This window comes from Erpetoichthys calabaricus, chromosome 9 (assembly GCF_900747795.2).
Source record: "Erpetoichthys calabaricus chromosome 9, fErpCal1.3, whole genome shotgun sequence".
NCBI classification, from domain to species: domain Eukaryota; kingdom Metazoa; phylum Chordata; class Cladistia; order Polypteriformes; family Polypteridae; genus Erpetoichthys; species Erpetoichthys calabaricus.
Window position 1 is genome coordinate 17,120,804 of NC_041402.2, and position 20,806 is coordinate 17,141,609.

The following is a 20,806-nucleotide window of genomic DNA, read 5'->3' on the forward strand; positions in this document are numbered from 1 at the left end:
ACATTTGCAACAGAGATGTTCTTGGTTGTCAAGTGAAAACCTCCATGACACTCAGCGTATGCTATGCGGGGCCCATTTTGACAGGCTGTGAAGACAATGGAAGAACGTAGAAAATTGTAAAATACAGACTTTTAAGTATAGCATTAAATAAACAAATGATCTTATGCAACCTGTGTTGGAGGTTCTGAGGACTGATAAATGTCACCAGCACTTAGCGTTTTGAAGCACCTGGAGTTCTTTAGTACACGCGTTTAACACTGGGTTCTCATTAATATCATTGTGCCTATCGGTCAAGGTGAATGAATATTCAAATTGTGGAATTCTGTATTAGGAAAGTAACCTAATAAACATGGTCGAAGTGTTTCAGGATCTTAATAAGTGGGTGTCAGTGGAGGTCAAACTTTTACATCAGTGGAGTGCAAATATTGGCTGACATAGTAGTACCCCTATATTATAGATCATGTTTTAATGTAAAGTATAGATTCTGCCAGAGAAGCAAAGTTATTCTCCTTGCAGCACCAGATATTCTTTTGTCTGTCAAAGAGCATGGCGCGCCACAAATGAAAAGGCAGCATACTTTCACTGCACAGAAAGTTGCCTTTTTAGTTGTTGATAATCTAGGCTATAAAAGCTACCCGTTCAAAAAACGAGAAGTCTGTGTAAAGTGGTGTTCAAAAAAAAGACTGACATGCTAAATGTGATGTATATTTGAATAAAAGTTAAAATTTGATATGGATGTAAACCTATTGTTTATTTAAGTTATTGGTCTACTGGATGACTTATAACATATTTCAGCAAAAGTTCATTTTTTTCAAGTCTTATTAAATATGATAAAATGCAGGAAGCTGTAACAGACATTTTCTTACTAAGGCGCATTATTTGAGCTTCATTCAGTTAAGACAGTTATTTTCTTGTTAGAGCTATTTCTGTGAAAACTAGAGGTACTAGAGTATTTATGCTAGCAAAATTTAGTTTTTGACTTTCTTATTGTGCATGTATAATAAAAATACAATCACAAAAAGGTATAATCCAGAAACATATGCATGTTTCATTGGGTTGTTTAAGGCACTTTATAAGGGAATCCTAAACCTTAGTCAGTGTTTACTAAAGTTAAATGCCTCAGTTACTCATTCTTAAATATACCTGATCCAGTTTGTTTACGTTTTTTTTCCCTTAGATTAAAGTGATTAACATTATGTAGTGAAATTGGTTTGAAAATAAGTGAATACAGTAGCTGTGAATGAAATCAGACAATTCCTTATGTTAATTTATTTTGAATTTATATTTTAGATAAAGCAGGTTGGTCTGCTGAGAAGCAAGCGTCCTTTTCAAAGTTACGTCTTGTTGGCAACAACAAACATGGAGCACCAAAACCCGAATACAACCGAATGGGTAAAAATAAATGTTTATTGTTCCAGACCAGGTCATAGTAATGAATTTAGTAAGGAACTGCCTTATACTAAACTGTGCTTATGGCTGAAGAAATGTAGTATAAAAGGGGATAAGATAAATTAAGTGAAATTTAAAAAATAGAAAGCATTTCGTGTAATTAATTTTCTACTGTTAAACTATCTTCATTTGTGTTTTAAACTGTTTTCAGATGTCCTTAACATGCTAAAAGTCTGCAATTTTATGCACAGAGATATAGCATGCTAAGAACCAAATATGATTAATCTGCTAAGCATAAATCTTTACTGGGACTGCTTCTTGTCAAAGTTAAGAGCTTCATAATGTTTGAATGAATGCACTTTTTGTCACTGAAGTAATGTTAATACTCAAATCTGTAGCTTGAAGCTCATATAACATTGTTGTGACATTTTGTATTATAATTAATTATTTCATTGATATTGTTGATCATTCTATTGAAGAACAAATGAGGGTTTTATTAATACTCTTTATGCAACATAACATATGAAAGGCTATTTTTGGAGTGCTGTAATTTTTATATTGAATGCCATTTGGTCTGCCTGTGTTACAGCCTTCACATAGGCCTGGATTGTTAGTTGGTACTCTCTTCATTAATACAGTGAACAACTTTTCTGTCCACAAAGAGAGCACCTTTTTCGAATCTGCTGCATGCAACCATATCATGGCTTAGTTTGAGTTGCTGTCAGAGGAGCTGGGTTTCATTGTTACCTTATTGTTTAAGTTCATAGTATAGGCAGGGTTGTGCTTAAAAGCTTTGTGCAGAAATGAGTTTCAGGTTCATGCACACTCCATGCACACAACCTGACAAGATTGAAAGGAAGGAACTATTTATCCCTTTGGATCTCTTTCTACCTTTAGTACAAATGGAACTGTAAGAGTTTTTTACAGGAAAAAAACATTGAACCTGTTTGTGATGGTAAAATATGTAAGTAGTAATTATTAATCCATTTTTTTTCTTGTAACTGAGAGCCATTAGAGGCTAGAACACAAAGTATTATCAGTCTCTCTCTACCTAAACTTGTGTACTATGAATCTTTACATGTTTTATAGATGTGAAAAAAATTGCTCTAGTAAATTTCATATTCCAGTGATCAGGGAGAAGTTTGTAATAACAATTTTTATTACTAACATTATCCATTTACATAAAGTCAATGCATTAGGTTTAAAAAATTCCATATGATGAATAGGAAATATATAATATTACAGTGCATCTGGAAAGTATTCACAGCACATCACTTTTTCCACATTTTGTTATGTTACAGCCGTATTCCAAAATGGATTAAATTCATTTTTTTCCTCAGAATTCTACACACAACACCCCATAATGACAACGTGAAAAAAGTTTATTTGAGTTTTTTGCAAATTTATTAAAAATAAAAAACTGAGAAATCCCATGTACATAAGTATTCACAGCCTTTGCTCAATACTTTGTCGATGCACCTTTGGCAGCAATTACAGCCTCAAGTCTTGTTGAATATGATGCCACAAGCTTGGCACACCTATCCTTGGCCCATTTCACCCATTCTTCTTTGTAGCACCTCTCAAGCTCCATCAGGTTGGATGGGAAGCGTCGGTGCACAGCCATTTTAAGATCTCTCCAGAGATGTTCAATCAGATTCAAGTCTGGGCTCTGGCTGGGCCACTCAAGGACATTCACAGAGTTGTCCTGAAGCCACTCCTTTGATATCTTGACTGTGTGCTTAGGGTCGTTGTCCTGCTGAAAGATGAACCGTCGCCCCAGCCTGAGGTCGAGAGCGCTCTGGAGCAGGTTTTCATCCAGGATGTCTCTGTACATTGCTGCAGTCATCTTTCCCTTTATCCTGACTAGTCTCCCAGTCTCTGCCGCTGAAAAACATCCCCACAGCATGATGCTGCCACCATCATGCTTCACTGTAGGGATAATATTGGCCTGGTGATGAGCGGTGCCCGGTTTCCTCCAAACGTAACGCCTGGCATTCACACCAAAGAGTTCAATCTTTGTCTCATCAGACCATAGAATTTTCTTTCTCATGGTCGGAGAGTCCTTCAGGTGCCTTTTGGCAAACTCCAGGCGGGCTGCCATGTGCCTTTTACTAAGGAGTGGCTTCCGTCTGGCCACTCTACCATACAGGCCTGATTGGTAGATTGCTGCAGAGATGGTTGTCCTTCTGGAAGGTTCTCCTCTCTCCACAGAGGACCTCTGGAGTTCTGACAGAGTGACCAACAGGTTCTTGGTCACCTCCCTGACTAAGGCCCTTCTCCCCCGATCGCTCAGTTTAGATGGCCAGCCATCTCTAGGAAGAGTCCCGGTGGTTTTGAACTTCTTCCACTTATGGATGATGGAGGCCACTGTGCTCATTGGGACCTTCAAAGCGGCAGAAATTTTTCTGTAACCTTCCCCAGATTTGTGCCTTTAGACAATCCTGTCTCTGAGGTCTACAGACAATTCCTTTGACTTTCATGCTTGGTTTGTGCTCTGACATGAACTGTCAACTGCGAGACCTTATATAGACAGGTGTGTGCCTTTCCAAATCATGTCCAGTCAACTGAATTTACCACAGGTGGACTCCAATTAAGCTGCAGAAACATCTCAAGGATGATCAGGGGAAACAGGATGCACCTGAGCTCAATTTTGAGCTTCATGGCAAAGGCTGTGAATATTTATGTACATGTGCTTTCTCAATTTTTTTATTTTTAATAAATTTGCAAAAATCTCAAGTAAACTTTTTTCACATTGTCATTATGGGGTGTTATGGGTAGAATTCGGAGGAAAAAAATGAATTTAATCCATTTTGGAATAAGGCTGTAACATAACAAAATGTGGAAAAAGTGATGCGCTGTGAATACTTTCCGGATGCACTGTAGGTAGGAGAGTTTATGCTGAAAGCTGCAACTTGATGTGTGTAAAAGGAACAAATTAATTGTTTTTAATTACAATTCCACTGCGGTGGGTTGGCACCCTGCCCAGGATTGTTTCCTGCCTTGTGCCCTGTGTTGGCTGGGATTGGCTCCAGCAGACCCCCGTGACCCTGTGTTTGGATTCAGCGGGTTGGAAAATGGATGGATGGAATTACAATTCCAATAATTGATACTTTTGTGCAAGGTGCTGTTTTTATTTTGTTTGACTTTCTTTGTAGATAGAGGTTATTGACTGTTACACTAGTGTCAAAGAAATTGTTTTAACAAGTAGAATAGGTCTAGTTACTGATGAGAACAAGGACTATTCAAATAGGATAGAATAAGACATGAAAGGCTAGGTGCAGAACACATAAACCAACATATAACACTGAAGAGGCTGTTCTTAGTTTGTTTGCTGGTTCTATGGAGTGCCTTGATTTTACAAGCTTTTTCATTTCATGTCTTTACTTTGCAAATGCAGAGTGATGTCACAGTCCGCTTGTCCTTGCTTGCTCAACAACTCAGCCATGGGTGTTGAGTGAGCTAAAGCATTATGTTGTTACTTTTTTACAATTTAAAGAAAAGCGTATAAAAACCAGGAATTTACCTAAATAGATAGATACTTTATTAATCCCAAAGGGAAATTCACATACTCCCACAGCAGCATACTGATAAAGAACAATATTAAAGAGTGATAACAATGCCGATAACAATGTAGGTATACAGACAGACAATAACTTTGTATAATTTTAACGTTTACCCCCCTGGGTGGAATTGAAGAGTTGCATAGTGTGGGGGAGGAACGATCTCCTCAGTCTGTCAATGAAGCAGAACATTGATAGCAGTCTGTCTCTGAAGCTGCTCCTCTGTCTGGAGATGATACTGTTTAGTGGATGCAGTGGATTCTCCATTATTGACAGGAGCCTGCTCAGTGCCCGTCGCTCTGCCACGGATGTCAAACTGTCCAGCTCCGTGCCTACAATAGAGTCTACCTACCTCACCAGTTTGTCCAGGCGTGAGGCGTCCCTCTTCTTTATGCTGCTTCCCCAGCACACCACTGCGTAGAAGAGGGCGCTCGCCACAACCGCCTGATAGAACATCTTCATGTTGAAGGACGCCAGCCTTCTAAGGAAGTATAGTCTGCTCTGTCCTTTCTTACACAGAGCATCAGTATTGGCAGTCCAGTCCAATTTATCATCCAGCTGCACTCCCAGGTATTTATAGGTTTGCACCCTCTGCACACAGTCACCTCTGATGATCACGGGGTCCATGAGGGGCCTGGTCCTCCTAAAATCCACCACCAGCTCCTTGGTTTTGCTGGTGTTCAGTTGTAGGTGGTTTGAGTCGCACCATTTATCAAAGTCCTTGATTAAGTTCCTATACTCCTCTTCCTGCACATTCCTGATGCAGCCCACGATAGCAGTGTCATCCGCGAACTTTTGCACGTGGCCGGACTCCGGAAGTCCGTTGTCTTTAGGCTGAACAGGACCGGAGAAAGTACAGTCCCCTGCGGCGCTCCTGTGTTGCTGACCGCAATGTCAGACCTGCAGTTCCCGAGACGCACATACTGAGGTCTGTCTGTAAGATAGTCCATGATCCATGCCGCCAGATATGAATCTACTCCCATCTGTCAGCTTGTCCCTAAGGAGCAGAGGTTGGATGATGTTGAAGGCGCTAGAGAAGTCTAGAAACATAATTCTTACAGCACTACTGCCTCTGTCCAAGTGGGAGAAGGATCGGTGTAGCATGTAGATGATGGCATCCTCCGCTCCCACCTTCTCCTGGTATGCGAACTGCAGAGGGTCGAGGGCGTGGCGGGCCTGTGGCCTTAGGTGGTGAAGCAGCAGCCGCTCCATGGTCTTCATCACATGTGACATCAGAGTGACAGGCTGGAAGTCGTTCAGCTCACTAGGATGTGATATCTTTGGGACGGGGGTGATGCAAGATGTTTTCCAAAGCCTCGGGACTCTCCCCTGTTCCAGGCTCAGGTTGAAGATGTGCTGTAGAGGACTCCCCAGCTCCAATGCACAGGCCTTCAGCAGTCGTGGCGATACTCCATCTGGACCCCTGCTTTGCTGCCACAAAGTCTCCTCAGCTGACAGATAAACAAGAACAATCAAGTTTTTAGCTCACTGTTCATTAGCTACTCGAAGTTCTAATTTACAGCTACAGCTACAGCTAAAGCAGTTTTAAGAAGTCTTTAAAAGAGATGCCCCACATCCAGTACAGTGTTGACTAGTTCAAGTAAAGAACTTGTAATGGAGTACACTTGTCTTTATCACGTGGTCTTTTGACCATGTCTGTTATTTGGTATAATCTTCTACGCTTACTTTTGACATTAGACTTTTTGCTGTTTCCTCTGCAGTATCATATTATGATTTTTTTCTGGCACAACAGTTCAGGCATAGAAATTATTTTTTTTGAAGAAGCTTCCTTTCTTAGATTTGTTTTAGGTCAGTGGCACAAAGCTAAAAGGATGGAAGGACCTCATCTTAAAGCTTATTTTCCCCAGTGTGTGTAGTAAGATTTCAGAGGAGTTTTTGGAGTGTGCAGCTCTGCCATGTACCTAGTTTTTAAACTGAAAATGTAGCTTCAGCTGATTGTATTGAAGTCTACTTCCATATACTGGTCAATACCGGATTATACGAGTGTGTCTTCCAAATTAAGGAAGAGTTTGTCTTGTGCTACAAGTTCAAAATTAATGTCCTTCCAGGTGCCTTTTGACCAAGTCTGCAGTGTCATGTCATCTTTGATTTAACCATGGGATATCAAATGAAAAGCTGAAAGCAAGCTGACCAAATGTTGATTAATGGAAAGTGTGCAGAACAAGTCAACCCTTCAAATCTGTGTTTTTTTAAATCGTTGCTAGTGGAGTTGCAGCTGTGTAGCTTTTTATGCCACTTAAAGCCTGAGAGTAGTGAGTGGTTGACTTTGCAATAAAAATTGGTTATTTTACAAGTTTGGTTAGCACTTTTGTTTGTTTGTTGCATGGCAAATGATTTGCATTTTCTAATAAACCAAGAACTGGCATTCTCTAAATTGTGTAAATAGGTCTTCTCTGCTTGTATAAAGTTCACCCTGTCCACCATTCAAATTCTTTTCACTACTTTTTTCACACATTGAAGTAAAATGGCTCAATAACAAAAACGGTCACAAACGGCTACATGTGACAAGCTGCTTTATTAGCCACTTTGTCTCTACTGTAGGAGAGAGGGGAAGAGAGAGTGTATAACGAATGGGAAAACATACAGGTGTTTTAATAGCAAGCAGGAGATTGAATGCTGCTCATTCTGAAACCCCATGTCCTAACCACCTATAATAAACAAACAAAAAGCATGGACTAAACTGAAGTGCTTTTCTGTCATGCTATTAGATATTCTGGAGGCACAGTATAGTCCATACAACCTTCCAGTGGTTAGCAGAATACACCAGAATAAGCTAAAAAATTAAATTTGCCAATTTTGAGTTGATGTCATTTGTAGTTCATTTTTCTATTTAAAAGTTGTTTGCATGTTTTTGATTCTTTATAACAAAATATTCTACCAATTTTTTTTTAATTTTAAAATTCTTACTAACAAGTAAACAAGCTAATCTGCCTTTCTAGTTTTTAAAATTGTTTATTTCCGTCTTCCCTATTCCAAAGGAAAACGTTTGTTTGCTGCTTAGCAACTGAATACTATACTTAAAAGATCACAATGAGCTAATGCCTCCTTAATAGATGCACTTAGCTTGATTAAATTTGGTCTAATTCTTCCAAACTAAAGCCATGACTAAAGCCATGACTCTGTGTTCATTACTTTTTTTTTATCACTAGATAACTAAAGAATAGGGAAGACATTTGTTTGCTGCTTAGCAACTGAATACTATACTTAAAAAGACCACTGAGCTAATGGCCCATTAATGGATGCACTCAGATTGATTAAATGTGGTATAATTTTGCAAACAATAGCCATGACTCCGTTCATTTTTTATATTGTATTGTTTTGTTTTATTACTAAATGTCCAAAGAATAGCATGCTTTTCTCAACTGTGATCAACTTTTAGTCTTTGGTGGATGTGGGATCTGTAGCCTCAGATTAGGTTATGCATTCGGTGGATTTTGTTTTCCAAGCAGGTACAGCTGCATCACTCCAAGAAGCTGAGGAGCAGCTTACTGGGTTTCTAAAATTGCTCAGACTCTTCATTTCACTTGACGTGATTATAGTCCCCACTCTACTGTTGAGTGTGAAAATGCAAAGTGGAGTATATTGCCCACTCTTTCTTCAGTTAGTCAATTCTGAGACTTTATGTGGGTCATGTTTCATCAGTTCAGCAGTATTTGGAAACTTCTTGTGGACTTTGGGAAAGTGAAGTTCTGAATAAAATCAGTGAAGCATGCAGACTGCTAAATTTTCTTTGATCTGAAACACTGAGATGTTTTCAATGGAAACTCATTTAGAAATGTGTTTTAACCAGAATGCATTAGGCATACTTATTTGATGTGTTAGTTTCCCTTTTTATTGTATTTTCTCCTAAGGAGGAGAGGAGGAAAGGTTGGAAGCATGCACTGATACAGTGCGTTGCTGAATTAAACCCAAATAAGAACTCTAAAGCACTAATTACAAATAGTGAAGAAAGTACTTTTCTAACTTTAGCTGTCTGCACCTTCAAGATAATGGACACAAATGAAGTACAGAAAAAAGGAGACACTTTGAGATATGTAGTTCTGTGAGTTACCATCACATCATAAGAACAATAATGAGTAAAATTTGTAGTACCACATGTGTATATGTGGGAAGTTGAATCTCTTCGAGGTTTGGATTGCCTGCAAATGTACAATCTTTGTACACGGTTATTTGTTCATGGTTTTCTTGTGGTATTTTGTATATTTTATATTTCAATCTGACTTGTTGCCTGTAATTCTAATTAAAGCTTTGTGTTTCCTGTATTTATCTATATTTATGAGTTTTATGAAAATATTATTTATATCCAATGTTGTATATTTTCTGTCATTCATTTTGAATTTCCGTAAAGCATGCTGAGCATGGAAAAAGTGCTATATAAAGAATGTAACATTATTATTATTATTCAAAATCAATCACTTTTTATCTTCCAGACACAGCTTTTTGCCGGAAAGTTGAAAACAAAATTCCAAACAGTGTGGAAGAATCCAATAGCTCCCGAAATTCAAATGGTGAGTTCCATATAAATGTGATATAAAAGTGATATCTTGTTTGATACGGTATTTTTTATACTTTGAAATTCACATATGTGGTGCTTGGCAATGTCATAAAATTGGAAAGTATTAAAAGTATGAAAAGATTTTTTGAGCCTGAGCTATTAAAAGGAACAAACAGTAAATCACACAAACTTTAGTTTTCATCATAATCCCTGTGAATACTAATACATTTGTAACATTTATGAAGCTTTTTCTGTTTCACTTAAAAATTTTTTGTCCTGTTTGTGCAGTCCTTCATCACTAGAAGACAGAGTCTCCATAGTATTAATGGAGCTTCAGTGAAACCTGCTAGGTGTTTCAGATTTCCTTTATTTTTGATCTCCCATAACCTGACAACCATTATTACTGCAGTGAATGGAAGCAGTAATTTTTAGAAATTGTGTACTTTTTTTGTACCATTCGGTATTTTCCCTCAGACAATAGTAGATATATGAAATATGTTACCTAGCAGTTCATTTCAGACAGCTCCTTTGGAAATGCAGATTGCATGTTACATTGAATGAGAAGTTGTTTTATTGTGCTGTATATATTCGTAATGCTACCAGTTGAATTCTTTGCATGTGGACCCACTGTGATTATAAAGGTTCCTTGGCATTATTAGTCAGTAGGCGTTTTTAAAATTAAGTAAATAAATAGCCAGCTCGGTCTCTGTGGGTCTGCGTGCCCGTGTGGCTGCGGGAAGTTGGTGGAGTGATTGAGATGGGGAGTCCCTGCACATGAGGGTGAGACATTTTGATTACTTCATTGGCTTTCTGTGGGTCCCAATTGAGAAGCTGCACCCACAGGGACACTTATGAGGGAAAGTTGGGAATCAAGAAAGAGATTGGACTGAGAAAGGAATGAATAAGAGAGGATGAAAGAGACAAGGAAGGAAAGCAGAGTTTAAATGGACACAACAAGGAAGAGACGGAGAGAGACAGAGAAAGTGTGTGCTGAAAGGAGTGAGAGGCTGGTTGGGAGCGAGCCTCAGGGCTGTGGGAGCTTGAGGCTGAGAAAAGGGCACTCCTGCTGAGCAATCTCCTAGGGAGTAGGAGCAGCCGATATGTAGTCACCCGCAGACATCAAGGGACTGGTGGCAGGAGACGTGTGAAGCTCGGATTGGGAGCCCGGCTGGGTTCCATGGGCGGCAGCAGGGACCCTAACCTGGAGGCGTCACCTTAGTTTTTACAGATTATTTATTTATTGAACTTTTTGAAATGCACTGCACTGTTTATTTGGACACTGTTTTGTTTTTTAATTTTAATGAAAGCACTTTTTGCACCAACCTTCTGCTAACTGTATGTGTCCTCATTTGCCCAACTCATCCTTGGGTATGTTATCAATGGTGGCGTGTTCAAGAGGCTTCCAAAGCCACCAGGAAAAGTGGAGCCCACCCGCACTATGACACCACACGTTGATTTTCTTACTGGATTTTTGTTTTACTTTTAGCGTAATATGAACAGGTATAGTCTCGGAACAGTATTTTGATGACCTGATTGAATTTAGTTTTTCCTTCTTTCAGCTTACTATGATGCCATGAGTTTTATCTGTTAGTCTTTTAGTGCATAGCTCATTGTCAACTCTTTTGTGTAATTAAACCAATGAGGTAAAAAAAATTATATACACCTAGAATATTTATGACATTTACATTGCAAGTAGTAAAACTTGTAATGTATTGTAATGCAAGCAAAGTCTTCCCATGATTAACAAAAAAATGCAGCATGTAATAACCAAATTGAGCATCATTTTGAGCTAGCTCTGCCTTTTACAGTGTTGACTACAAGATGCCTAATAAATGCTGTATAAAACAATTGACTAAGCATTATTATGACATTTGGTTTTATACCAGTGCATAAAACTGGGTTATGTTTGCTTTTCAGAACCATATACATGTGGTGCGTGTGGCATTCAGTTCCAGTTCTACAACAATCTTTTAGAACACATGCAGTCCCATGCAGGTGAGTTTTTTTTCATGGTTTTGAAACTGGAGTTTTTTTTACAATGAGACCGCTGTTGCAAATACTTAACTAAGGTTTGAAATGTCAGTTAGTAAGCATACAGCATGTCTTGAGGAGGCTTGATAAATTTACCATTGTTTTATTATTTATCATTTTTGGAATGTCACATATTTAATACAAACTTGAACAATACTAGAGGAATAGGTGAGTTTTCAGAACAAGACCATTATTTTTTGGATCTTCTTGTGGTGGAAGTACACAACTGAAACTGTTGTTTCCTCATGTAAACTTTACAGACCCATACTGAGTTTAATTTTGGATTGTAACAGGAAGACTACAAGTAAATTTGTGTTCATGATACTTATTTTAACATTTACATCTGTTTTAAACAGAGAAGTTTATCATGGTACCATGTAAAAGTATGCTGTAACTTAACAGTATCTCACAAAAGTGAGTACACCCCTCACATTTTTGTAAATATTTTATTATATCTTCTCATGGGACAACACTGAAGATATGACACTTTGATACAATGTAAAGTAGTCTGTGTACAGCTTGTATAACTGTGTAAATTTGCTCTCCCCTCAAAATAACTCAACACACAGCCTTTAATGTCTAAACTGCAGGCAACAAAAGTGAGGATACCCTTAAGTGAAAAATGTCCAAATTGTGCCCAATTAGCCATTTTCCCTCCCCGGTGTCATGTGATTCGTTAGTGTTACAAGGTCTCAGGTGTGAATGGGGAGCAGGTGTGTTAAATTTGGTGTTATCGCTCTCACACTGTCTCATACTGGTCACTGGAAGTTCAACATGGCACCTCATGGCAAAGAGCTCTCTGAGGATCTGAAAAAAAGAATTGTTGCTCTACATAAAGATGGCCTAGGCTATAAGAAGATTGCCAACACCCTGAAACTGAGCAGCAGCACGGTGGCCAAGACCATACAGCGGTTTAACAGGACAGGTTCCGCTCAGAACAGGCGCTCACCATGGTCGACCAAAGAAGTTGAGTGCATGTGCTCAGTGTCATAGCCAGAGGTTGTCTTTTGAAAATAGACATATGACTGCTGCCAGCATTGCTGCAGAGGTTGAAGGGGTGGGGGGGGGTCAGCCTGTCAGTGCTCAGACCATATGCCGCACACTGCATCAAACTGGTCTGCATGGCTGTCTGCAAGGAAGCCTCTTCTAAAGATGATGCACAAGAAAGCCCGCAAACAGTTTGCTGAAAACAAGCAGACTAAGGACATGAATTACTGGAACCATGTCCTCTGGTCTGATGAGACCAAGATAAACTTATTTGGCGGCAACCAGGTGAGGAGTACAAAGACAAGTGTGTCTTGCCTACAGTCAAGCGTGGTGGTGGGAGTGTCATGGTTTGAGGCTGCATGAGTGCTGCCGGCACTGCGGGAGCTACAGTTCATTGAGGGAACCATGAATGCCAACATGTACTGTGACATACTGAAGCAGAGCATGATCCCCTCCCTTTGGAAACTGGGCCGCAGGGCAGTATTCCAACATCATACCGACCCCAAACACACCTCCAAGACGACCACTGCCTTGCTAAAGAAACTGAGGGTAAAGGTGCTTGACTGGCCAAGCATGTCTCCAGACCTAAACCCTATTGAGCATCTGTGGGGCATCCTCAAACAGAAGGTGTAGGAGTACAAGATCTGTAGGAGTGGAAGAGGATTCCAGTGGCAACCTGTGAAGCTCTAGTGAACTCCATGCCCAAGACAGTTAAGGCATTGCTGGAAAATAATGGTGGCCACACAAAATATTGACACTTTGGGCACAACTTGGATATTTTTCACTTAGGGGTGTACTTACTTTTGTTGCCAGCGGTTTAGACATTAATGGCTGTGTGTTGAGTTATTTTGAGGGGAGAGCAAATTTACACAGTTATACAAGCTGTACACTGACTACTTTACATTGTATCAAAGTGTCATATCTTCAGTGTTGTCCCATGAAAAGATATAATAAAATATTTACAAAAATGTGAGGGGTGTACTCACTTTTGTGAGATACTGTATATAGGACAATGGAATATAAATAACCAGTTACATAATTCCCTATGTTCATTTATACTCTTCCGCTTTACTTCAGCGGACAATGAAAACACTGTTGGAAAGCAGCGCAAAGCCTCCCCTGTGTCAGCACCTACACCATCTCCAGCGTCTGCCCCAGTTCCTGCGTCAGCCCCATCTCCAGCCACAACACAGTCACCAGCTCTGTCTCTACCCTCAGCTTCTAATGAAAAGCAATGGAAATACACACTCCAAAGAAATCACACCACCAACTGTAAGTTCTTTGTAGTTGTAGCTGCATTCTTTTTCAGTTCCATACTGTTACTACTTTTTCTAATAAGTCAAAAGGTTTAGTCATTTAATATAGAAAAGTTTTTCACATTGATCAGAAAGGTTTAAATAAGCTCCTAAATCTGCCTGGGGTACCTTAGTATTTTGATTGTAAAGTTGTAATGCTTCACTGTATGGTGAGGTTTTTAATATATCATCAAATTCAGTCTAAATTCAACCTTTCATTTGCCAGGTATGAATGGAAATGTGTTCATTTTGAACATATATTTTAAAAAAATGCCCACACAAGAAATGAATTTATTACTGTTAAGTCTGTACTATGCTATTTACAAGTGTTTTCCAAGAGCGTTTTTTGCCACTTAGGCAAATTTATTGTGTTTATATCCACAATAGTGATATAATACAGTATCAGCAACTGCTTTATGTCCTTTCATTCAGTATAAATTTCTCCTCTAATTCAGTCCAAATTCAGCTTTCCATCAAGGTAAGCAGGATTGATCAGCTTGTTGGGCTGAATGACCTGCTGTCATCAAAACAGTTCTAATGTTATACTGAAAGAGACCGACAAAAATGGATATTAATCTTCATATTGTCATTGTACAAACTATAGACGAATGAAAGTCAAAACCATTCATCCATCCATCCATTTTCCAACCCGCTGAATCCGAACACAGGGTCACGGGGGTCTGCTGGAGCCAATCCCAGCCAACACAGGGTGCAAGGCAGGAACCAATCCCGGGCAGGGCGCCAAGCCACCGCAGGCCAAAACCATTCATTAACTGATAATAACTTCTCTGAACCTGTGCTGCAATTATTTACCAGTATATGCCCACTTGTTATAGCACTGTCCCCTATTGCATGTCTAACATTATTCTGTCCCACAGAAGATGCCCATTCCATTTGTTGAAGGACGACTAACAGCTAACAGCAACAAAGCACAGTTGTACATTTTCTTTACACACAGAAACAAAATGATAAATACAAATACAAGTAATGGCAAGTACAGTAAACAGATAATTGTAGATAAACTTGTATGCAGACAACTTGCACGTGATCTGCTTCTTCAGTTGCAACCATTGGCAAGGAAACCACATTGGCAAAGAAAATGCTTTCTGGTCTTTGTTACCTGGTAAGATGCAGTTTTCTTGTAGTGAATTTCACTCTGATGAAATATGTACACTAATGTGACATGTTACTCAAAAAAGCTGATTTTGTACTATTTAGTGTGAATCAGTGTCTTAGCACAGCAGATCAGTCAATAACAAAAAACATTATAATAAGATCACGGCATACATAGGGGCTGTGCAGTAGGAACACACTTTCTTTCTTTGTAGTATCTTACCGTTCTTATACTTTTAGTTATATGTTGTTAATTCTTTAATTGTGTGTTATTTTTTTTTTTTTTTTATCTTAAGCTATTCTCTTTACTCTTAATATAGTAGGTTATTGTAAACAAGGTAACTAATGACAAAATCAATTAGAAATGTCATGCTGAAGAATACATACATAATCCTTTTAGTATCCTACTATCTTAGTTTTAGCCAAGCAGTAAAACTGCACAACACATAAACTGTGCCTGTAGGGGGAACTCTAGAAACACCTTCAGAGTCACAGCAGAAGCAAATTTAGGATTAGTCCACAGCAATATGAATACATTTGAAAATTCCTTTATCCTTTCAAAAGAGTTTTGTTCACATGAGCATTTTAAGATAATTTTCTAAAAGTTTGTTATTCAAATTTTAAAGCTTCAAAAATAAATAAATATTTTCTGTTGTGCATGTAGTGTTTGTAAGCCAAGAGTTATTGTTTACAGGAACAAATCCAAAGTAAATCAAAATGTCAGAAGAACTGAAATTCTTTGCCCAAATAATGAAGTACAATGGTTTTTCAAGGCTACAAAAAGAATAAATTTAGCGAAGCCTTGCAATAGAAAGAGGAAGTCTTGCCAAAATAATTATGCAAAATATTTGCTTGTTTCAGGGCACAGTACACATTGTCTGATGCAAAGGAGTTAAGAAAAAGAGGAAATCACAATGGGCATTATCACAATTAGACTGAAGTCCATGACCGATCACATGACAGTCCTATGTCAGACTTTTTGAAAGAGCTCAATTTTCTCTATTCACAATGTTGTGTGAAACCTGATAAACTCTTTACACTTTGGAGAGCGGTTTTGAAAAGATTAGTTTTTCAGTGTTTGAAAATGCCTTTTCAATGTGGATGGGAGACTAAAACTAATTTAAAAAAAAAAAACAAAACAACAAATGCGTTTTTTTCCCCTTCAAATGCATTTGTTTTATCATGGACTTTTTAAATCGTCACTCTCTTTCTTTATCTGTGGTTGTGTGTGTATGTATGTATGTGTATGAATTTATATGTATTTAAGTATTAATGTAAAAGTAGAATTTCAAAAGTTAAAAAGAATACTTGATTGTTTTAATTTTTTATATATTCCTTTGAATGTGGTAGTTTTTTCCTTTGTTTTTGAATGCTTTTCCAAAGCAAATGCTAAAACTAATCAAAGCCTAATATTAAATGAATAAAACAAATAATAACCTAGTATAGTAATGCAGTATCCATGTTCCTGTTAAAAAAATGAATTGCCTCCTTTGTCTCGGTATCTAGTTTTGTGTCCGGAAGTAGCAACAGCAACATATTGATCAGTCTAACTGAGCTATGAAGGAATTTCACTCCCTCAAAAAATACAAACATAAAAGTAATAAATTCAAATTTGCAATATGTGCTGCTAAGACTTTTTAAAATACAATAAATCGTATATGGTGGAAAACCCTGACATTAGCCTGAATATGCCTATTGGTCCATTTCTGAAAGAACTTGCTTTACTTACCCATCCTTGTTTTGACAAACTATGTAAACTTAAACTAGCTCCTGGAGAGCAAACTAAAATAAGTGCCACATTGTAGAAGAAAGAAAAATGGTAGACTCCATTATACAAATAAACAGGATCACAAAAAATATAAAACATGCTCAAAAATAGTAAGCATTTCAATGTGTAAATAGCCTGGTAATGAATTGGAAAAAAGTGCTTCAGAATTTCATTAAGTTGACAGAGACACCTGGCAATCTTTGATGGACTGACAGTTTATCCAAGGCTGTTTGAATTCTGATGCCAGTGCTTTCTGGATAGACATTGGCTTGTGATGACCATGAACATGATAGGCGAGTTAGAAAATGTTTGAAGGGGCCTCTCGATTTGAGATATCTTGCAGTATGTCTGTTTTTAAAACTTGGGAAACTCCTACCTTGTAACTATGTCCATCACATCACATGACTTAATGACATAGAGAAAAGTAAGAGATCTCCAACCCAAAATACAAAATAAACAAAGCAAGCTAATAAACAAAAATGACAAAACACAGCATAACATGTACTTAATTGCCGGCAACACCTGACACACACCTAACTCTATCATAGAAATTTTCTTTGGAGCAGGCATGTTTTTGTGAAATTCAGTTGAAACATTTATGTTCTTAATAGTTAGAAGGGCTTTTAGTGTCTCCCTGATGGTAAACTGCAGTTCCCATGAAGTGGTTGTATCATATTGTTGTGCTTTGTTGAATGTTTTACGTCTTGCTTTAGGGAGATTTTGCAAAAATACAACACCATCAAAGACCGACAGCAATTTCTGATTTTTTTTTCCCATTTAAAGAATATGACACTGGCAGTTTTTTCGAAGTCCAGGCTTAGAAATGTCTCAGAAATCCTTCTCAGTATGATATATAGATGTCAGTATTTTCAAGAGGTTTCTGAAATTCTTTTTGATATACAGTCATATGATAAAGTTTGAGAACCCCTCTTAATTCTTTGGATTTTTGTTTATCATTGGCTAAGCTTTCAAAGTAACAACTTCCTTTTAATATGTGACATGCCTTATGGAAACAGTAATATTTCAGCAGTGACATTTCTGTTAATCCAATAAACTTAAAAATGCAATATGCATCATAACAAAATTAGACAGGTGCATAAATTTGGGCATCCCAACAGAGATATTACATCAATACTTAATTGAGCCTCCTTTTGCAAATATAACAGCCTCTGGACACCTCCTATAGCCTTTGAGTGTCTGGATTCTGGATGGAGGTATTTTTGACCATTCTTCCATACAAAATCTCTCCAGTTCAGTTCATTTTGATGGCTGCCGAGCATGGACAGCCTGCTTCAAATCATCCCATAGATTTTCGATGATATTCAAGTCAGGGGACTGTGACGGCCATTCCAGAACATTGTACTTCTCCCTCTGCATGAATGCCTTTGTAGATTTCAAACTGTGTTTTGGGTCATTGTCTTGTTGGAATATCCAACCCCTGCGTAACTTCAACTTTGTGACTGATGCTTAAACATTATCTTGAAGAATTTGTTGATATTGGGTTGAATTCATCCAACCCTCGACTTTAACAAGGGCCCCAGTCCCTGAACTAGCCACACAGCCCCACAGCATGATGGAACCTCCACCAAATTTGACAGGAGGTAGCAGGTGTTTTTCTTGGAATGTAATGCTCTTCTTCCGCCATGCAATCGCTTTTTGTTATGACCAAATAACTCAATTTTTGTCTCATCAGTCCAAAGCACTTTGTTCCAAAATGAATCTGGCTTGTCTAAATGAGCATTTGCATACAACAAGCTACTCTGTTTGTGGTTCGAGTGCAGAAAGGGCTTCTTTCTCATCACCCTGCCATACAGATGTTCTTTGTGCAAATTGCGCTGAATTGTAGAACGATGTACAGATACACCATCTGCAACAAGATGTTCTTGCAGGTCTTTGGAGGTGATCAGTGGGTTGTTTGTAACCATTCTGACAATCCTGCACATATGCCGCTCCTGTATTTTTCTTGGCCTGCCAGACCTGCTGGGTTTAACAGCAACAGTGCCTGTGGCCTTCCATTTCCTGATTCCATTCCTTACAGTTGAAACTGACAGTTTAAACCTCTGAGATGGCCTTTTGTAGCCTTCCCCTAAACCATGAGACTCAACAATCTTTGTTTTCAGATCTTTTGAGAGTTACTTTGAGAATCCCATGCTGTCACTCTTCACAGGAGAGTCAAAGGGAAGCACAACTTGCAACTGACCACCTTAACTACCTTTTCTCATGATTGGACACACCTGTCTATGAAGTTTAAGGCTGAACGAGCTAATCCAACCAATTTGATGTTGCAAGTAATCAGCATTGAGCAGTTACATGCATTCAAATCAGCAAAATGACGAGGGGACCCAAAGTCAGTTTTTCACATTTGATTTAATTTCATACAACTAAATACTGCTTCACTAAAAATCTTTGTTCGGAAAACACCCCAGTACTCAGATGTTCCTAGGAAATGAAAGACATACCACTGTTATCTTTTTTGTTGAAAGTACAGTCAATTATTATGCAGGCTCATATGACTGTGTGTCTGAAACCTGTACCCTGACAAATTCAAAGATTTTTATTGTGCAAACTTGGCCTAAATCAGGCCTGTTAACCAAAATATTCTGACATCGGAATATAACTACACTTTCAATTGAGTTAAGTTCATTGCGTGATGAAACTAGTTTATACATGAGGGCCACCAGTTTGCACGCTAAACAAGTGAAAGAAGAAACTCTTTTCCCCTTTTAAAAAGTATTTCTTTAACCTGTAACTGTTTGAAAAAAGTACACTAAATTCACTGTATGTATTCATTAATGCAGAAAATGAAACAGCAGATGAATAACTTTTTTCATTGCATAATAAATTAACCAATCATCTTTCCATTTTTTAATTTATATTAATACAGGGAACTAGAACATATCTCTAAAGGAGTGGTCTTAAGGTAAAGATAGCTGTGGACAGGGGGCTTAATCCATTTCAGTATATTGAGATGCCATTCTTTCTTGTGTTTGTTCTGTCTATCACATGGAAATCATGAGTGGACTGCTTCTGTTTTCACATTTTGGTAGTAAGCAAGTGTACAATTTGATGACAGTTGTCCATATTAATAGCTGATTAATGCATCCACATATTGGCAGCAGCAAAATATGCCGTTATAGTCTAGGACATCTTTAAAATTTATTTGATAATTGTTACCTCAGTTTGTGGGTTGAATATGCAGGAATGACCTGATTTTGATAAGTTATCAATTATATTTAATATTTTTAATTTCAAAATAATACATCATAAGTTGGAAGGAATTATTTTTAATAGTTTTATTTTATATAGCCCCTTCACATCTTACTTACATGGACAATAACTGGAGTATTGGTAGATTTTTCCCATGATATTGTAACTCATGTATATGGAAGGATCTAACTAAAACAAGTTTGTCATTTTTATTTAAAACATTTTTCTTGCTTTTTAGAAATTTGTGATCATCAGGTTCACCTTTAGTCTATTTAGGAGTTGTAATAGTTTTACTCCTTTTCATAGTTTTATCTAACTCCCCATTTCTGGAATCACCACCAAAATGACAGTATGTAAAATGTCATTGGGAAAAGGAATAATCTGTTTGCATATTTTGAGTGTCATCTGAATAAACTGTATTTATACCCTAGCAAAAAGATGACCAAGGATCTGTTGTATTGTTTGATAAGGCCTACTTGTAAAGCAAAACTCGAAAGTGAAAAAAGGTTAAAATACTAACCAGAAAATGGTTAACTAAATGGCAAAAGTATTACCAGCAAAAACTTTCCACTAGAGAGCCAAGTCAAACCTTTTTTTTTTCTGAAAGTGAAACAGGGAAGGACATCATAACAGGTTTTTTACTTTTAATTTCAAGGAAAAAGTCAGCAAATTAAGAAAATATTTTATGTAAAATGAGCAAAACTGTCACCAGGTAAGATTACTCAAATAATTCAAACCAAATTGCTTTAATATGACAAATATAAGGAAAGATTCTACAAGTAAGTCAAACTAAATTGCTATAACTTGACAAAAGAAAAATAGTAATTTTACACTAATTTAGTAAATTTTTCTGATGCATGTCCGTAGTATATCGAACCTTATTGGATACATGTGTTATTTTCTACAGATGGATACTTTTTTGTCTCAGGAAAACTAGAAA

General features: G+C 37.7%; 1 protein-coding gene across 6 annotated transcripts in view; it reads left to right on the forward strand.

Annotated features, from left to right (window-relative positions):
• znf618 (zinc finger protein 618) overlaps positions 1-20,806 on the forward strand; it is a 138,396-nt gene that overhangs the window by 109,278 nt on the left and 8,312 nt on the right. For all 6 annotated transcript variants that reach the window (XM_028809178.2, XM_028809177.2, XM_028809176.2 and 3 more), the window contains 4 exons: positions 1,291-1,392; positions 9,401-9,478; positions 11,383-11,460; positions 13,561-13,755. In XM_028809178.2, the coding sequence (XP_028665011.1) occupies positions 1,291-1,392; positions 9,401-9,478; positions 11,383-11,460; positions 13,561-13,755 (453 nt within the window). The remainder of the gene's footprint in view (positions 1-1,290; positions 1,393-9,400; positions 9,479-11,382; positions 11,461-13,560; positions 13,756-20,806) is intronic.